The sequence below is a fragment of the Babylonia areolata genome, chromosome 23 (assembly GCF_041734735.1).
Source record: "Babylonia areolata isolate BAREFJ2019XMU chromosome 23, ASM4173473v1, whole genome shotgun sequence".
Lineage (NCBI taxonomy): Eukaryota > Metazoa > Mollusca > Gastropoda > Neogastropoda > Buccinidae > Babylonia > Babylonia areolata.
Window position 1 is genome coordinate 16432543 of NC_134898.1, and position 21098 is coordinate 16453640.

The 21098-nt window shown below is 40.4% G+C and overlaps 1 protein-coding gene across 1 annotated transcript; it reads right to left on the reverse strand.

Annotated features, from left to right (window-relative positions):
- Nucleotides 1-295: 295 nt before the first annotated feature.
- LOC143297879 (nuclear migration protein nudC-like) lies at nucleotides 296-16218 on the reverse strand. The gene is made up of 10 exons (XM_076610408.1): nucleotides 16082-16218; nucleotides 13355-13432; nucleotides 12164-12379; nucleotides 11686-11754; nucleotides 9821-9940; nucleotides 7857-7925; nucleotides 5472-5597; nucleotides 4076-4159; nucleotides 1631-1749; nucleotides 296-583 (listed from the first exon to the last, which is right to left on the reverse strand). The coding sequence occupies exons 1-10, from the start codon at nucleotides 16160-16162 to the stop codon at nucleotides 532-534; spliced, it is 1014 nt and encodes a 337-aa protein (XP_076466523.1). The 5' UTR covers nucleotides 16163-16218; the 3' UTR covers nucleotides 296-531.
- Nucleotides 16219-21098: the final 4880 nt, after the last annotated feature.

Sequence of the window (21098 nt, forward strand, 5' to 3'; positions counted from 1 at the left end):
GATTTGGTTGAAACTATACATCACCCCTATTTGTAATGTACGCATCACCATCAACATCATCTGCCTGAAAGTGAAACAGCTCCACGTTCCCCCCTCATACTCGCTCATTCCTCTGCTCTTTTTTTCCTTCTTGCGCTTGTCACTTTTGTTCCCGTCAAAAACATGCCTGTAGTATGTTCTTTGTCAAACATAAAACGTTATCACATTTTAACACAAAAAATGACAAACAAAAACAAAACAGTTGCCAACTCCCCCCCCCCCCCCCCCCACCCCCAGCCCCTACCCTCACTCCCACCCCCACCCCACCACACTCCCCCTTCACGTTCAAAGAATTACAAAATAACTGCAATCAACCGGAAAAAAAAAAAAAAAAAAAAAAAAAACCTTTGTTTCATTCACTCGTAGCGTACCTCTAGTTTTTCAGGCCCGCTCAATCCATCCGCAGTCTCTCTGGTGAAAGTTGTTTTTGTTAATGTTGGGTTTCTGTTGTTGTTGTTGTTGTTGTTTTTGTTTCGGTTGTTTTTTTTTCACTCAGTTAAACTTGCACTTGGAGAAATCCATTTCTGGGTGCTGTTCCATGAATCTGGAAAAAAAAAGAAAAGAAAAAAGGAAAAGAAAGAAAGAAAGAAAGAAAAAATAAATCACTAGACAGATTCAGCTCACAAGTAGGCATTACTACAGCACATGGACACAGAACCAAATACTCTGCACCATATCTGCTAAATAAATAAATAAATAAAAAATAATAAAATAAAATAAAAAGGTGCAGATGTCAGGCCTTCACATGATAAACCCAACAAGCTGATCAGGCCTTGAGGGAAAAAATAACTAAACAAACAAAAATAGTAACAATAAAAATAAAAGGTAAGTACGGTGGAGTGATGGCCTAGAGGTAACGCGCCCACCTAGGAAGCGAGAGAATCTCAGCACGCTGGTTCGAATCACGGCTCAGCCGCCGATATTTTCTCCCCCTCCACTAGACCTTGATCTGGACACTAGTCATTCGGATGAGACAATAAACCGATGTCCCGTGTGCAGCATACACTTAGCACACGTAAAAGAACCCACTGCAACAAAAGGGTTGTGCCTGGCAAAATTCTGTAGAGAAATCCACTTTGAGAGGAAAAACAAATAAAACTGCACGCAGGAAAAAATACAAAAAAAATGGGTGGTGCTGTAGTGTAGCGATGCCATCTCCCTTGGGAGAGCAGCCCGAATTAAATACAGAGAAATCTGTTGTGATAAAAAGAAATACAAAATACACAAAAAAATTAAAATTATATAGTGTCGGGTAAGATAGGTAGAAACCAAAAGGCTGAAATACATTATACAAACATGTTGGAAAAGGGTCATGTTCAGACAGTGAACCTGTACACTGCAAATGCACAGACAAACACACACACACACACACATGCACAAGGCATACACAAAAAGTTGTGCTCTCACAGAACACGAAGGCCCAACTCTCTGACAAACTTATGTGGGCTCAACATGACACATAATTCAAGCACACGAGTCCCAACACTTAAACTTTCACACACACACACACACAAACACACAACACACACACAACACACACACACACACACACACACACACACAAACACACACACACATGCACAACACTTACTTCTTCAGAACATCCTGTTTTTTCTGCTCGTCAGACGTTGGTTTCCCCATCTCCTTCTGCCTCTGGTCGTACATCATCTTCTCCACCATAGCTCTCGTCTCGCCATCAAGATCCGACAACTGAAAAAAAAAAAAAAAAAAAAAAAAACCAGCCAAGTTGACTATGTGGTGTGGTGGCCTTGTGGGTAATCTGTCCGCCTGGGATGTGAGAGAAACTGAGTGCACGGGGATTAAACCCCACACTCAGCAGCATTCTCTCCCCACTGCACCAGGCCCTGAGTGGTGGTGGTCTGGCCTCAAGTTATTCCAATGAGACTATAAAACCCAGATCCCATGTGCAGCATGCACTTAGCGCACATATAAAAAAAAAGAACCCATGAGAAGAAAAGGGTTCTCCCTGGCAACTTTTTGTAGGAAAATCCACTTGCAGGAAGCAAAAGAACAGAAGAAGAAGGAAAAAAAAAAGGCAGAAAAAAAGGAAGGACAAAATAAAAGCAACAACAACAACAACAAAAAAAGGATTGATGCTGTGCATGTGCTGTTGTGGTATGCTCCTGGGGGGAGAGCAACCTGCATTTCACAAAGAGAAATCTGTTGTGAGTAAAGTGATTGATGCTGTGCATGTGCAGTAGTGGTGTGCTCCTGGGGGGAGAGCAGCCCGCATTTCACAAAGAGAAATCTGTTGTGACTAAAGTGATTGATGCTGTGCATGTGCTGTTGTGGTGTGCTCCTGGGGGGAGAGCAACCTGCATTTCACAAAGAGAAATCTGTTGTGAGTAAAGTGATTGATGCTGTGCATGTGCTGTTGTGGTGTGCTCCTGGGGGGAGAGCAACCTGCATTTCACAAAGAGAAATCTGTTGTGAGTAAAGTGATTGATGCTGTGCATGTGCTGTTGTGGTGTGCTCCTGGGGGGAGAGCAGCCTGCATTTCACAAAGAGAAATCTGTTGTGACTAAAGTGATTGATGCTGTGCATGTGCAGTAGTGGTGTGCTCCTGGGGGGAGAGCAGCCTGCATTTCACAAAGAGAAATCTGTTGTGACTAAAGTGATTGATGCTGTGCATGTGCTGTAGTGGTGTGCTCCTGGGTGGAGAGCAGCCCGCATTTCACAAAGAGAAATCTGTTGTGACTAAAGTGATTGATGCTGTGCATGTGCTGTAGTGGTGTGCTCCTGGGGGGAGAGCAGCCTGCATTTCACAAAGAGAAATCTGTTGTGACAAAAGTATAATACATTTTCAGTCTTAGATTCAAAGAAGCGTCAAAGCACGCAAACTAATCCATATACACAACAACATCACATCAGCTAAAACGTAAAAAAAAAAAAAAAAAAAAAAAAAAAACAAGCATATGCCTGACTTACACAGTAAAACCAACACGCTGGGCTGGTCTCAAGAGCCTACCTAAACGACTGTGTAAAGCATTCATTCACCTATAAGTATAATGCAATGAAAAAAAGACTGGGATTCATTCTATCAGTAAAGGACTGGGATTCATTCAATCAGTAAAGGACTGGGATTCATTCAATCAGTAATTAACAAAGCTGTCAAGAGATCAGAATAACATTCACCCAATACATCCAAACCAACAACAACATTTACTGATGGTGGGAAAGCATGGCGCCAACGTCTGGACATCAGGCTGGAAGACGAAAAAGATGGCATCCATGAGCAGGACAGAGCGGCACAGGTCACAATCTTCAGACTGCTAACAAGACACTTGTCAGCTCCTTTCCCATCTCTACCATCTGAAAATATCACATACTGACCAGTGCCCGACGGGCGCAATAGCCGAGTGGTTAAAGCATTGGACTGTCAATCTGAGGACCCCGGGTTTGAATCACGGTGACGGCGCCTGGTGGGTAAAGGGTGGAGATTTTTACGATCTCCCAGGTCAACATATGTGCAGACCTGCCAGTGCCTGCACCCCCTTCGTGTGTATATGCAAGCAGAAGATCAAATACGCATGTTAAAGATCCTGTAATCCATGTCAGCGTTCGGTGGGTTACGGAAACAAGAACATACCCAGCATGCACACCCCCGAAAACGGAGTATGGCTGCCTACATGGCGGGGTAAAAACGGTCATACACGTAAAAGCCCACTCGTGTGCATACGAGTGAACGCAGAAGAAGAAGAAGACCAGTGCCCTTGTGGCACAGGCCAGCAGACCCCCTCCCATATCCTGCAGTCCTGCCCCACCTTTGACACTCTGAGACGCCAGGCATGGCCCAGCCTGGTGGAGCTCCAGGAGAAACTGTGGGGACCAGCAGGGTCCCTGCGATGGACTGCGGACTTCGCTGTCCTGACCAGACTGAAAATCTAGCATGGCCAGGGAACGCAGAAGAAGAAGAAGAATAGATGTTTTAGTCGTTATCCATGGGGACAAGTTCCTCCACCACCCCAATACCACCATGCACCCCACCCCCTGAACCAATCACAGCCTTTCTCACCTTGGAGTTCTCAGGCTGCACTTTCTTGGTGTTGATCTCTGGGTCAGAGGTAACCACACGACTCCACCACTCCATCTGGTTCACCTGTCCACAGGCAACACGCACGCCTTAAACAATGCGCGCACACACACACGCACACACACACACACAGAGCAATAAACCTACACACACATACAAACACGTACAACTCACACACACACACACACACACACACACACAGAGCAATAAACCTACACACACATACAAACACGTACAACTCACACACACACACACACACACACACACACACACACACATCCATACATACAGTACACACACACACTTCTGAACCAATGCACCTATGCAAATATACACTTTCTTGGCAGCATAGTTAAATGAATGATTTGCATCACACTTGCCTACCTTATGTATCTAATTTTCTCTGCTGTAATCCCACAACCAAGATAAAAATTGCTTCATAATTCTTTTCCCTTTTTTAAATTTATTTTCGTAATGTATCACAATATTTAAAAAAAGACTTCTTAAAAACCCTGAAAACCCCAACAACCACAAACCTTAATCAATGTAGGTGGAGGTGGGGGTAGGGGGGGAGGGGGAGGGGGGAGGATGGTGGGGGCGGGAGGGATTGTTCTTTATTATCAATCATAATAACTGAAGTTCAGATCGAGCCTTTTGCTGCAGTATTTCATGAATCACAGACAGAAATCATGTTTTTTCTGCATGTTTCTTCCAATAAAGGGAGATAAAAACTTCTCTTTTTTTTCTTTTTTTTTCTTTTTTTTGTACAAACTGGGGTTTTACAATTGGTTTTATCTTCAGATCATTATTGATACTTTTACAGCACCTATCTTTGGTCACAGACCAGACTCTAAGCGCTTTACAAACAGAGTCATTTGCACTACGGGCTGCCTAACTGAGCAAACTGACCACTGACCACTGCCTTCAGACGCTCATCATACGTTTCCTGTGACATTCATTCAGTCAGGCACTGGTTACATGCACAAGTTTTATCAACAACAGTTTCAGTTTCAGGACAAATCCATATACGCTACACCACATCTGCCAAGCAGGTGCCTGACCAGCAGCGTAACCCAATGCGCTTAGTCAGTTTGAGAAAAAAAAAAGGGTGAATAAATAATAGATAAATACATAAAAGAAGAACTACTACTATTAATAATAATATGTATGAGGCGCAAAAACTTGATGAAATCAACTATAAGTGTACATAAATTAAAAAAAAAAAAAAGTAATAATAATAATAACAAATAAATAAAAAAAGACAACAATGATGATAAATAAGCATATCAATGTAAAACAACAACAACAAATAAATGAAATAAAACAGTTATAATATAAACATTGTAAAAAGTGGCATGAACCCTGGACACCAACCAACCTTCTCCAGGTTGATGAGCAGTATCTTCTTGTCCTCGATGCACCAGGTGGACTCCTCCATCTTGACGCTGTTGTACATTTCTCCCTCCAGCACTGGGGGGTGGCCCTTCAGACCAACCTTGATGTGCTGCAGATACACACACACACATACACATACAACATACACAAAGGAAATTTTCTATCTAAAATTACATTTAAATAACATACTTACCGTGACCCAACTAGTGCAGACTCCGGCAGGGGTCTGACATTCCTGTCCTGTGCAAACTACTATCCGCCTATGCGGAGAAAACGAAACTACGGCCAATAACCTCCCGGAAGTAGGTAACCTCCCCTTTGTCCCGCTGGCTAGCGCCCTCTTTTTCCGGCAGCCATCATGGCTCCTGTTCCTGTGCTCTTCATACGGCTAAGTTTTTTTTCGTATTTTCTGCCTGTCTGTCGATTCTCTGGCGTTCTTGTTTGTTGTCAAATTATGTCTCCAACCAAGTCACATAATTATGTAGCTCGATTGGGGAATCGTGCTAAAATTAAGGCGCAAATCTGTGTTTTGTTTGTTTGTTTGTTTTTAAGACTTAAACCCTTGGAATGTGCGGAAAGATTTTTTTTTTTTTTTTTTTTTTTTTACATCAAGACACAGGGATAGATTTGTTCTTGTTGTGTATAGTCCAGCTGACTGCACAGGGCCATATCAAGACTGGGGATACAGACTCATATTGTGTGTAAAAAAAAAAAAATACATGTGATCCAAAAACTGAAGTTATCTCTATTTTGCAGCATAGCTGGAGAGATTAAAAAGAACTCGACTCAACTGCAAAGCCTAACTTCTTGTACAAACCTGTAGAGAACACTGTGAAGCCTGCATACATCATGAGACAACAGCATTTCTGTTACGGGAGGATATATATATATATGTATGCATTTTGCAGCTTCTGTGACTCACTGTCACACAGCACTACAAGAGAAACTAAAGGAGGCGTTTGTATTATACTCCATGTTTGGTGTTTACATATACTACCATGTCAAACTGATGCAAACTAAGGTCCTATGGTTTGCTTGTTTGGCCAAATTTCGCGCGGCTAACAGTGAAAAGACGCCCCTCTTAGTCTGGCCCGCTCTTAGCCAATCAAACGCCTCTAACAGCTATAAGCGCTGAATCATTCCTTTGGCCAAGGCTCTCCACGCCATCTTGTCAGGTTTTCGCTCTGTCTCGTCTAACGCTTTTTTTGGCTATTAAGTCATTGAAGTATTAAAATATTCCAGCAGAAGAGAGGAGGAAGAAGAAGACAACAACAAAAAAGACGAGAAGAAGCATAAGAGAAAGGAAAAAAAAAAGGAGCTGAGACATTAGAAGAAGAAGAAAAAGAAGGAAAAAAAATATAACAAACATCAAAATGATAATAAAACAATGATGATGTCAATGTTGACAGAAAAAGGAAAAAAAGTAAAGACAGAATAAACAAAAGAAATGAAGAAATAAGTATTAAAAAAAATAAAAATAAAAAATAAAGGAGTATAAAGAAAAGAAAATAAGAACTACCAAACCCTAAAATATGAACACACAGACCTGCCAACCCCTGAACAGACCTGAAGGGATCATTCTCAGCAAGAGAGAGGAATATTCAGCAAGTGAGATGAATGTTTTTGTTATCACGCCTAAAACAAATCAGCACACATGCATTTATTTCTTTCACAACTTCCCAGGGGTGTACACTGGTATCTATCATCAGATGATGGAGTCTCCCGTCGGTCCGACGGATGAGTAGGCAGGCAGGCTTATCTGTCGGTGTGTGTCCTCATATGGGAGAAGAGGCCGATTCTGGATGCGCAGCACTTCCCACAGGTGTTGCAAGGGAAAACGTCTCCAGAAGTTGAGCCCTGCTTCCTTCGCTCACGCTTCTCCTTAATGGCCAGCGTTCTCTTGTTTTCAAACGTCTTTATGCCACTAGAGCACAGCATCCTCCAGCGACAGCGGTCAAGGGCATCAGTTTCCCAGGAAGTGATGTCTATGCCACAGGCTCTGAGGTTTGTCTTCAAGGCGCCTGACCAGCACAGGTGACTTTTTTTTTAGTGAGGAGGAGTCTATATCATCAGATATAGACAAATAAAGGCTTGAGAATGTCCAATCATTTCGATGCTGAAAAGGATTAATGTTCCCATTACTTTTTCATCGGCGAGGTAGTCTGATACCTATCTTTGTAAGCTCGGACACCGTGTGTAACAAACGTCGGTGCAAGTAGATCCTCCTCAAATTACCAACATTTTCAACTTTTCTGTTTTTCTTTTCAGACCATGCAGATATGGGATTCGGGGCAGAAGGGTTCGAAGGTCTGAACATAATGATTATCACTAATATCGGAACTGCAACTGTTTCTAAAGTGAATCTTACCTTCTTTCCGATATCCACCACCATGTCTTTTCCTTTCAGAGCAAAGTTGACATTGAAAGGAACTCGAATCTGGAAAAGACAAAAATTTTTTTTTTTTAATAAAAAAAAAACCATGTTCATGTAATCAAGAACAGAGTCAATGGACAGAGACTACAGGTAAAAAACATAAATGGAAAAAAAAGAAAGGAAAAAAAAGGGGTGGGGAGGGTAAACTGAGGTAAGGAACAGACCAATTTTTTCTCTCTTTTTTTTTTTTTTTTTTTTGGCTGCCCCATCATCTGCACTGTTTCAGTGGCATTACTCCCACACCGCTCATTTAGATTTCCCCCATACACGGCCACAGCCGGCTTCATCCATCACAGTTCCAGCATCAGCAGTCCACAGTAACCATCGATGTTAGGTCGCCAGGAGGCCACACACCAGAGTAGACCCTGCACTGCTGCTGAGTCACTTCAGTGGTGCCTGTTCTGATTTAACGTACTTAGGACACCACCTACTAAGCCCCCTACTAACAACAAAAAAATCCATACTGACGACAATAATGGCTTAGTCGCGGAGCCAGACACTCAACTCTGGGTAGGAGCCTGCCACGGGCCCAAAAAACCCACCTCCGCTGGTATTCAAACCCGCATCCTCCCAGCTGTCAGTCTGCGACGCTAACCACTTCACCACGGCAGCTGGTAACAGACCAATTTCTGTCTTAAGAGTTGCGGCCCTTTGCCCAGCACACCAGAAAGTTTGTGCTTCACCACCTTGTGCCTGGTTTTATTGTCACGCCGTTTCATCTCATTGTCTTTTTTAACTCAACGTTTTCATCCACTGGAATGTATGTTATTGATTTTATAATTTAAGGCCAGACATAGTAGTACAAAAACATATGAAATAAACTTGAAGTTTATGGCTTTCTGTGAAATGGTATGCAAAGATATTGGACTAAACATGTCTAAAAAGGTCATTTTGTGCAATTTGTCATGATGGTTTCCATGGAAACGAATCTAAAATGGCCGACAAATAAAAAAAATTAAAAGCTTTGAACCTCGGTACCTTTATAGATATGTTATTTCTGTTTGTTTTATTTGATTTATTTGTATTTGTTCTTTATTATAGTGCAGTGGTGTTTTGGAATTTGAATAAATACATTTATTATTATTTTTTTGTTGAAATGTGTATAAATTCCTTGACATAATTTTTTTTCAAATGAGTGTATATTCATTCTTGAAAAATGGTATTACGAGGACAAAACACAAAACTGAGAAAACAGGAAAAGAAAGAGATGTGCTTGTACTCACAAGAAATCTCACATGTTGATGCTGTTTGAAGCTTTATTTAAGTGAATATAGTACCCAGGTGGAACGGAATATAAAGATTAGATGTTGAAGAAGCAAATTATGCGAAAAAAAACGAAAATCACAAAAAATCATGATTTGGGTCAAAACTTCTCTACCGTGTCTGGCCTTAATAGGATTGGGTTTTAGTGTTGTTATGTTATTTTAAGCATGAATGGGATATTGGTGTTAAGAACTGTGATGTGAGATGTGCGTCAGTTAGGAACTGAAAGGTATGATAAGTACGATCAGTGTTGTGTTGTGTGTTTGTGTGTGTGTGTGTGGGTTTGCGCGTTAATTAGTTTTGGAGTGTTTGGTTGGATATCTGGTGTAGAGTTATAAATGCATGAAAGTTTTCGCTTTTGTGTTTACATGCAAGTTTTACACTGTACAGAGAAAACTGGGCATGTTTTACATGGAAAAGAGTTACGTAAATCTTATCATTACTGTCATAATGATAATAATATAATAATAACTAAATAAGTATTTATACATCGCTGAATCTGTGTCATTATCATTATCACTGTTGTTGTTGTTGTTATTATTACTTTCATTAATATGATCATTATTGTCATTCGTCATCATTATGATCATTATCATTATTATTGTTGTTATCTTTTCACTCTTGCACACCCATACCTCCACTTCACTGAGGGTCTGGGTCCACTTGTAGTTGGGCAGGTCGGCACCATTGCCGGCGTTGGGCTTCATTTTGTTTTTGTCCTTCTCATCCTCCTCCTCATCTTCATCACCATCAGCCTGCAAATATGCAAAATGATAACTGACAATGATGATGTTATAAAGTTGAAGGACCCACAGATTTTGTCTTTGTCCTTTTCATCATCCTCTTCATCTTCATCACCATCAGCCTGCAAATATGCAAGATGATAACTGATAATGATGTTATGAAGTTGAAGGCCCAACACAGTTTGTCCTTTTATCATCCTCTCCATCTTCATCACCATCAGCCTGCAAATATGCAAGATGATAACTGATAATGATGGTATAACGTTGAAGGCCCCACACAGTTTGTTCTTTTCGTCCTCCTCCTCCTCCTTATCTTCATCACCATCAGACTTGAAGAATGCAAGATGAAAACTGGCAATGATGTCATAAAGCTGAAGGTCCCACACAGTTTGTTCTTTTCGTCCTCCTCCTCCTCCTCCTCATCTTCATCACCATCAGCCTGCAAATATGCAAGATGATAACTGACAATGATGTCATAAAGCTGAAGGTCCCACACAGTTTGTCCTTTCATTCTCCAGCTCATCTTCATCACCATCAGCCTAGAAATATTCAAAACAATAACTGATAATGATGTCATAAAGCTGAAGGTCCCACACAGTTTGTCTCTGTCCTTCTCACCCTTCTCCTCATCTTCATCACCATCAGCCTGGAAACATGCAAGATGATAACTGGCAATGATGTTATATATAAAGTTGAAGGTCCCATTGCAGCTTTTCATAGCCATTGGTGCAATGATTTAATATATATAATCCTCTATGTCTAGGGCTCGGCATGAGATTAGGAAGGCAGGGATAAATCCTCTCCCTCTGTTCAACTTTCCCAAGCCAGGTCAGGCACATTATCACAGCTGGGCGGAATGAGGAAAACCGCAGTTAACTGCCCTTCCCAAGTGCACAACACCATGCCACCAGGACTTCAAACCCTGATCACGGGTGATTCTGCCACAGCACCTTGATGGTGATCACCGTAACTATACTGAGTGGTGACAAAAGATGGTGACAAGGAGATGTGTATCTTTATTGCTTATCGAGTCACTGAAAGAAAGAGACAGATCAAGGAATGTGTGTGTGAGTGTGTCTGTAAGAGGATGGTGTGTTTTAGGCATTTATAGGAAATTTTCTATCTAAAATTACGTTTAAATAACATACTTACCATGAACCAACTAGTGCAGACTCCGGCAGGGGTCTGACATTCCTGTCCTGTGCAAACTACTATCCGCCTACGCAGAGAAAACGAAAGCAACTACGGCCGATAACCTCCCGGAAGTAGGTAACCTCCCCTTTGTCCCGCTGGCTAGCGCCCTCTTTTGATGGCAGCCATCATGACTCCTGTTCCTGTGCTCTTCATATTGTGTATATTTGTGAGTGTAAGAGGATGGTGAGGGGTGACAAAACAGAATAGGACTGCAACTGAGAGACCAAGGGGCACAGTTCCAGAGAGGGAAGGTGGTGACAAACAGGACTTGAGGCTTTCTACACTTCCCTCTGATTGCTCTTCAACGGACTCGCACTTTGACCCCCACCACCTCCCCTCCCCTCCACCTATTACCTCCATCCTTTATGCCATTCCATTCCCATTCTGTCCACGCAGTTGGAGGGAAGAAGCCCAATGGGGAGATGGCTGATATATCATAATTATATATGTTGCAATTGTCCATATTCCCTGAAAATGAGAAACATTACCTAAGTAAAAATGTATCGCAACATATTATGAGACACGCATCCATGGAATGTACGAGCGCAGTTGAAGCACACTACCTTTGCTTCTTCCTTCTTTTCAGGTTCCTTCGCATCTCCGTTGGCGGTGACTTCTACCGTCTCCTTTTTCTGGGAACACACACAGAGCACACAGAATTACTCAAAAGCACAAAGCTACACATTCTTGTATTGCACTGTTTGTATTACTTTTTTTATCAAAACAATTTCTCCTTTCCTCCGCCTGTCTTTGTCTCTCTCCCCCTCCATTCCAACAACAGATAAAAAGAAGGAAAAAAAAGCTTTATTTACAAATTATATATGTTATCTTTTTTTTTCTTTCTTTTTTCTTTTACCTTTATTTTGTTTTTTGTTTTTTAGGGGGGGGGGGGTGTGAGTGTGTGTCCATTTTGAGCATAGACTGAATGAAAAATAAAATAATATCAAACAAACAAAAAAAATAATAATACTATTAATTTTTTTTTTTTTTATAATCTGAAATAATAATAATTAAAAAAAAAAGACATTCATGCTGACCTACCTGACTGAGTTCCTTCTCCAGTTGCTCCGCTTCGGCATCTGTCAGCTCTTTGATCTTGGGCTCCTCTTCTTTGGCCTGCTCTGCCTCTCTCTTCTTCCTCTCCTCTTCTTCTTTCTGCTTGGCTTTTTTCTCTGCTTTCTTCTTCTCTTTCTCCATCTGTTCCTTCTTCAGTTTCTGGGCGACTGCCTGATGCTCACGAAACTTTGACATCACCAACTGGATAAAAAAATTTTTAAAAAGGAATAATCATATAATGGTATAAATTTATAATCAGACCATCGGGAACAGTTTATGGGAAGATGAGAAGGGGAAGAAAGACTGAAAGAGGACAGAAGAGAAGCCCCACTGAGTGGAGTGGACTTGAAGGAGCTTTGACCAAACCCAGGCGCAAGTGCACAATATTGTTAGACGAAGGCTTTTGGTGCAGTGTTCTATCATGCAGTGCTCCCTTAAACACTGGAGTGTTATGAGAAAGTAAGCACTACTACACAGTATGTAAAATATTCAGGTTAAAAAATAAAAATAAAAAAAAATAAAAAACAACCAAAAAAAAATTCTATAGATGAAAATTCATATCTGACAATATTGTAAGATCACTGCAAAAAAAATAAATAAATAAATACAAGGGGGGCTTTTTTTCTCAACACTAAATGTCATGTTTTTTATATCAATGATGGCATCATGAATTAAACCTGCAATGTGACAATGTGCACCATTTTCAGACAGTCAAAATCTCCCGAAAAAAAGGAATATGACTGTCTAAAGGGTGGGGGTTAAAACGGTCATGAATACTCGTTACATACATATATGATACAGACAGTCACTGAATCACTGCAATCAGACACATTTTTTTAGACCATTTCAACACCAGTAAGAAAAAAGGTCCTGCTTTAAGCCCGCTAAAGAAACAAGACTAAATGACGGAGTCAGCACAGTTGCCCTCTTCAAGACTCTTGTTGTGTGTGTGTGTGTGTGTGTGCATGTGTGCACGTGTGTGAGTGTGTGTCTGTGTGTTTGTGTGTATATTATTATACATGTATGTGTCTGTCAGTGTGCGCATATGTGTGTACAACACACTGTACAAGGTAACCTACAAATCACTTTAACTTTTGAGAAAACTAAGGAGTGAATTAATGCTAGAAGTATCAGGAATGCTTTAAAAAATGTTTACATAATGTACACCATTCATACCTCCTCTGCTTGACTTGCTCCAGTTCCAACAAAGAAGTCTGTTTTCCTTTGCAGAAAGCCAAAGAAGGATCCCAAAAGCTGTCAAACAACAACAAATGAATTAACGACTAGTTTGAGAACAGAACCATTAGAAGCAAGCTGATCTCACTTGACAATACACATTCTATTAACAAACAAGAGAGGCAAGGCCTTCAAGACTCACTTGTGATAAATTAAGTCCCCTAGCATTAATTACAGAGTAATTTCCCTTTTTTACTATCTGCACCAAAACATTTGCAAAATAAATAAAAATTCCATGCTTAGCAAAAGAAGTTTCTGTTTGAACAAAAAATGATAATAATGACTCTTCTTGTTGTTGTGTCAGAATAAGAGGTCAAAGTGCCAAGTTTAGAGAATACAAAAAATATAAATATAACAGTAAATGCAGTTTGCATATAATTAGGCTTCATTTTTCATTTTTTTGTGCCCATCCCAGAGGTGCAATATTGTTTTAAACAAGATGACTGGAAAGAACTGAATTTTTCCTATTTTTATGCCAAATTTGGTGTCAACTGACAAAGTATTTGCAGAGAAAATGTCAATGTTAAAGTTTACCACGGACACACACACACACAGACACACGGACACACACACACACACACACACACACAGACAACCGAACACCGGGTTAAAACAGACTCACTTTGTTTACACAAGTGAGTCAAAAATATGTATACCGTATACTAATTACTATATAATTATAAAAACATTACCTTTTTTCAGTCACAACAGTGTAATCCTAATCTTTATAATAAAGTGTTCAGTTTTTTGGTTTCATATCTTTAATTCTTTTGTTCTGCCTTAGCAAAATAAACAGAATCTTGAAATGTTCATTTAACTTGAAGGAAAATGTTTGAGATGTCTGCTGAACTTCCCATCATCCTTAAACTATCCATGAAGTCATCTGTCTATTTATTGTTTACTCAGAAATCAATAAATTATTAAATATAATCTATCATTTGTGTCACTAAATCATGAATGTCTTCACTTGTAGTTGTACTTTGTAGAACTATGCACTTAACATTTTTTTTCTTTTAGTTTTTAATTTATGTGTAACCTCTATGCTGTCATGTTAGCTGTTCTATAGTATAACAGCAGATAATTCACTCCTTGCTACAGCCACAAAAGCTGTACTAAACTGGCTGCAAAGCATCTCTGTGTTATGAAAGCTTTTAGTTTTACTTTAGAGTTTTATATTGTTTTGGAATAATCATATTATTAGCTTTAGTTCTGCCAAGGTTCCCTTGACTCTGATAACAATATGGAAATTCCCTAGGTTTTCAAGTGACTTTATTAGTTGACTGGTGCATGTCAAAAGCTCACTATCCATGCTGACAAGCAAAATGGTGATGCCTTGTCCAAGCCAAGTGTGAGCAAAACTAAACACCATGACACAGGCTTTAACAGCTGCTCAATGAAAGAACAAAACTGCAATCTGAAGTTTCTTTGGAAGAAGAAGGTGAGGAGTATCAGCCTACACTTCACTCAGAGAACAGAAATTGAGAAAAGAGTTCAACTTCACTAGTAGACAGCATTTAGAGTTTTTTTTTACACTAATTACAGATGATAGTGTGTACAGCAAATCAGGACATCAGGTTGAGTGGGGAAGGGGGAGGGGCAGTGGAGTGGGTGTGGTGGTATGCCAATTTTCATATTATCTGTAGGTTTGATATTGGACTGTGGATTTTAGTCCAGACATTTTTTTTGTTAGGGATGGTGTGTGTCTGTAAATATAATTCATTGAACAATAGCAAAACATTTTCTTTTTTCTTTTTCTTTTTTTTTAATACATGCATTGACTGTCCATTTATTTTCCTTTCAGAAAACATATACTTTTACCCAAATCAGTTATGAAATGAAACCAGATTTTTTTTTCTACACATAGCACCTACCTGTTTTTGTGAAAATTTCCCAGCAAATAGGATTCTGTTATTTTCCAAATCCCTAGGCAGGCTATGGATTAACATCCCTCAGCTTGTCCCTCACCTGCCTTTGGTAAACTAGGTTCATTAACTCAATAACTGACTAAGGATAAGGAACAAAGATCAACAAATCAACTAAATAATCATGGATTTTACAATAAATTCAATTATCGTTTTTATTTTCTGTATTATAGTTCTCCATTTTCTGCTGCCCCTTTCTAAGTCATTCTTTGCTGACAGCTCTGGGATGTCAGTGAACTCTCTCTCTCTCTCTCTCTCTCTCTCTCTCTCTCTCTTCCTCCCTCATGGATGATATGGATATTAATTTCGAGAACGAACGAGAAGAATTTCTGAATTTCAGAAGTCGCTCTCACTTGGAGAAACGTGTTATTGGATTTGATTAAAACTAGAAGGTGGGTTCATACTACAGTAACAGTACACGCCGCATGTAATTTCTCGAACATGCCTGCATTTCTCCAGAAAATTCCATGCGTTGCTCAAAAACATAAGACAAGCACTTATCGAATCCTAAAATGAAAGTGATCCAACTGTGAAAGTAATTTCGAACAAATCGAAACTCGAATTCACGAAACGAAAATACGAAACAATCCTAAAACACCGCTGATAACTCTATACTGATACTGTATCCAAGTTCCAACCCCAGTTTCACGTTGTCGGTTGGGACTGTGGGAAGCCGAAGCAAAGAGACTCCGCAAAAGTGCACAAATCTTTAGATTTTACTGAATAAAGTGGAATTCATTTCTACCTCGTGGATCCCTCCTTCACACTGCTGAGCCATATTCATTAGCATTCCATCAAAACGTTCAGGATCGGCGTTGTAAGACATGTTGATTGTCGTCGATAAGTCTCGATGCTTCGTCGGAGCACGTCAGTTCGATGTATCGAAGGGAAATAACTCGCACAGTCACTATCGACCCCGTTTGGAGTTCAGCCATGTAGAGATACATTTTTACTACTGTTTCTCCCAAACGCAATGCAGCAGGCAGTTTACTTTAATGTCAGCATCTCTCGGATTAGTTAGCCAAAAACTCTGTGCCTTACAAGCAAGGACGCATGCAAACAAGCTGTACGAGCAGTATCAGTATCAGTAGCTCAAGGAGGCATCACTGCGTTCGGACAAATCCATATACGCTACACCACGGTGGCATCTGCCAAGCAGATGCCTGACCAGCAGCGTGACCCAACGCACTTTGTCAGGCCTTGAGAAAAAAATAATAATAAAAAAAACTAAAAATAAATAAAAAATAAAATAAATAAATAAATAATTATTTTAAAACTAAAAAATAACAATAATTAAAACACACACACACACACACACACACACACACACACACACACACACACACACACACACACACACACAAGTTAAAATAATAATAATAATAAATATATAAATAAATAAATAAATAAAATAAAATAAAAAGAACAGAAATAACTTACTAAATAAATAATAGATTAATACATAAAAAAAGAACTACTACTAATAATAATGATATTCAGGTTATAAGGCGCAAAAACTTGAAGTCAACTATAAGCGTACAAAAAAATAATGATAATAAATAAATGAATAAAATAAATAAATAAAAATGACAACAATGATGATAAATAAGCAAATAAATGTAAAACTTGACATGCAGACACAGATTCGCACATGTACAACTGAGCAATGCAGATAGAGTACAGCCACTATCATCACCACAAAACAACGTTAAACCCAGGGTGGTTAGACAGCGTTGCAGGATTCTCGCTCGAGTTTCTTCAAGTTCGATCCCCGAAGCACTTGGTGCGTTAAGGACGAAAGTTGTCCAGTCCGATTTCCCAGGTCAACATATGTGCAGAACTGCTAATGCTTGAATTCCCGACTTCATGTACATTCGCATGCAGAATATCAAATACGCACGTTAAAGATCCTGTTAAACCATGTCAGCGTTCAATGGGTTATACTGAGAAGCAAATGACCGTACTGAAGAACATATATTATATAATTTCATATCCAGCATGCACATTCCCGACGGCGGCGGGGTAAATAGATAAAACGGTCATACACGTCAGTAATACTGTTACATACCTCTGTGTGTGTGTGTGTGTGTGTGTGTGTGTGTGTGTGTGTGTGTGTGTGTGTGTGTGTGTGTGTGTGTGTTCTTCAGTACGGTCATTTGCTTCTCAGTATAACCCATTGAACGCTGACATGGTTTAACAGGATCGGTGCACATGTTGGGGCAGCTTTAAAAAGCTCTCAGTTTAAAAGCGGGGTGGCCAGGACTCCCCCACACGACAACAACCAGGACAGGGCGTGCGACTGATGCTGTGTGGGGGCCCGGGTTCCCCTGGCTGACTACTAGGGGGCTTAACGGTCGCACACAGACATCAGTCACAGTCCAGAGCGCGCCCTCCTATTGTGGATTGTCGCCACAGGGTCACAGACAAGACAAGACATCGCGAGGACCAGCCTCGGACCGACACTTGAACCAAGACTCCACCACCCGAACACAGCCAGGACACATAATGGACCACGGATATCGCCGGCGGCCAGAACACAGCAAGGACCCTCCTCGAACAAGTACCACAGGACCAACGAACGCCTTGACCACATCACACCCCCATGGATGAGACCACAGCCACGAACAACTTGACCTTAAGAGCTCATTGCCTATAGGTCGTTAAACTCAACTCTACGAACCCGGGAGGGGGGGGGAGAGAGAGAGAGAGAGAGAGAGTATCACTGAGTATCACTGAATAATTCAAGGAGGCGTCACTACGTTCGGACAAATCCATATACGCTACACCACATCTGCTAAACAGATGCCTGACCAGCAGGTTAACCCAACGCGCTTAAAGAGAGAGAGAGAGAGAGAGAGAGAGAGAGAAGATAAGTGGAATTCAGGTTTTCTTGAACACAAATTACAGCAGTGTGCCGCCGCCCATATGAACCCCACGTGGAGCAAATCGCTGTGTGTGGTGATTTTCTTTTTGTTGCACTTGAATTTACATACAGCATCAGTTTGCCATGATTATTAGTGGGGCAGAAAATAAAACAGAACCCACTGATGAACAGCCGGGTCAGTTATGCAGTTTGAATAATAGTATTTGGAATTTGGTACATATTCGGGCTTTTTGATGATGTCAGTGTAAATTGTCCATGAAATGTCTGTAAAAACTTTAATGATATATATAATGATCGGTATCGGCGACACAGAGCAGTGCCCTTGCAGAACAGGCAGCCAGACAACAGAACATCTGCTGCGGCAGTCCTGCCCGCTCCACCAAGCGCTCCGAGAGAAAACCTGGCCCGACCCAATCCCAGCGGCCCGGAAGCTCTACGGAGGACTGGAGGACCTGCGACGTACTGCCGCCTTCGTCGAGGAGACGGGGGAATCCATCTGATAAATGACGATCGAGACAACATATGATGATCAGAGCTTTGACCGCCGTCATCATGCACACGCCGCAAAAACATGATGGGCAATGAATTGTGACGTGATAATAATCGGCCGGAAATGGTCAGGTGAGATAATTATCACAACTAGCCTATCGGGCATTTTCAAAATTACGCACAGCATCCATCCGGAACTGAAGAAACATTCACTCTTTAAACACACACACACACACACACACACACACACACACACACACACACACACACACACACACACACACACACACCAGTAATTTCAAAACAAGGATTCTATAGTTTAGACATCTTTAAGACTCTTTCCATCACAAAATAAAGCCTCTTATTTATTTTGGACTGTCCACTTTGCAAAGGAAACAACCCATCGTGAATTGGCCCGCTTCGCATGCAGCAGCAGTCTGGATGATTCAGATGGCTGGCTGCAGGGAAAACTCTATGAAGCGTAGGCCTAGTCGTGTTTTATATATCATTAATTAATTATCTTTAAAAAAGTAAAAAATAGTGTCTTTCTTTCTGCATTCACGGCTAGCAGCAACTCGACGTTTACTGACATCTGCAAGTGGGCTTTTAGGTGAATGGCGTTGTTTTGTGGGTTTTTTTGTTTTTGCTTTGTTGTTGTTGTTGCGAGAGTGTAAGTGTACACAAGTGTCAGGAGAGATCTGTGTACGGGTGTGTATATATATATATATATATATATATATATATATATATATCTTTGTATATATGTGTGGGGGTTGGGGGTGGGAGATATGGGCGTATATGTGTGTGCTTGTACAAGTAAGTGTTCATCTCTGTGAGTGTGTGTCTGCGTGCGTGTGTGTGTGTGTGTGTGTGTGTGCCGTGGAAGCTGCGATACGTAGGCTAGAAATGAGTGTGTGGAGGAGGGGGTTGGAGGAGGTGCAAGGTAATGTGTGTGTGTGTGTGTGTGTGTGTTGGAGCTCATGTACGTTTATATGTATTTGACTGTACTTTCATATCTGTGAAACTGCATGTTTGGTGCATTTCTGTTATGCATGTGTGGGTGTATGTGTGAATGTGTGTCGTGATATTTTACATTCATTCGCTTAATTATCACCATTGTTGTCTTATTTATTTTTTTTTTTTTTTTTATTATTATCATTTTATTAGTATTACTATTATTATTACTACTACCTTTTTCTATATTATAATTATTATTTATTTATTTATTTATTTATTTATTTATGTAAGCTTATCTATTATTTATTCCCCCCCCCCCCCCCCCCCTTTTTTTTTTTTTTTTTTTTTCTCAAGGCCTGACTAAGCGCGTTGGGTTACGCTGCTGGTCAGGCATCTGCTTGGCAGATGTGGTGTAGCGTATATGGTTTGTCCGAGCGCAGTGACGCCTCCTTGAGCAACTGAAACTGAAACTGAAACTGTTGTTGTTGTTTTTCTCCTGCTTATACGCAGCCATACTCTGTTTTCTGGGAAGTGTAATGGTGTTGTTGTGGTTTTGGTGGAAGCAGAAGCCGACTTGCATCAAATTCACTTAAAAAGGAGCACGAATTTTTAACCCCTCTCTCTCTCTCTCTCTCTCTCTCTCTCTCTCTCTCCTCGCCCCACCCCTACCCCCTCCCTCCCACACTCCCTCTCACCCCGCTCGTTTTGTTCAAACAAGTACAATTTTCGCCTTTTCGCCGGTTTTTTTTTTTTTGTTTGTTTGTTTGTTTTTTGGGTTTTTTTTCTTCTATGTCCACTTTATTTTCTTCTGTTTTATTTTATTTTTTTATTTTATTGATCATTCCATTCTATTCTGTTCATTTTATTCATTCATTTATTTATTTATTAGAAGGCTTCCTTTCTGTCCGAGCCGTTTCACTTGCAACCCATCAGTTCTGTCCCGAAGACCTTGTTTCGTGATGTCCCTCCGTGGACGCTGATGGACTTCTTGAAAGAAGTGAACATTTTTAATCAGATTTGAAGGTTTTAAACTATGGAAGTTTTTTTGTTTTGTTTTTTAAACTTTGAGTGGAAAGTTTGAAGTGGTGATTCGTTTTAATTGTTTGGTTTTTTTTTACCCTTGTAGTAGTTATTAACGTGGCGATAGCCTTGAGATGGCCTTAGTGGTCGGCGAGGCTCTAAGCACCATAATTTCATTTCATTTCAGTTCTTTCCGGATCCCATAATTATTAGTTAGTCGTGATAACCTCCTCCACCCATTCCATGGTCACCAGGCAAAACAAAACAACAAAAAAAGTACTTACCTCACATACACCTTTCATTTCTTATCCGTTATGCGCGTGTGGGTGTATGTGTGAATGTGTGTCTTCATGTTTTACATTTATTTGCTTATTTATCATCATTGTTGTCTTATTTATTTATTTATTCATTT

Coding starts and splice junctions, on each gene's coding strand:
- LOC143297879 (XM_076610408.1), bottom strand. CDS start 16,162: ATGTCTTACAACGCCGATCCTGAACGTTTTGATGGAATGCTAATGAAT. Junction 7,926..9,820: donor AGACCCTCAGTGAAGTGGAG/GTATGGGTGTGC, acceptor TGTCTTTTCCAG/ATTCGAGTTCCTTTCAATGT. Junction 5,598..7,856: donor TGGTGGATATCGGAAAGAAG/GTAAGATTCACT, acceptor GTGTATCTGCAG/CACATCAAGGTTGGTCTGAA.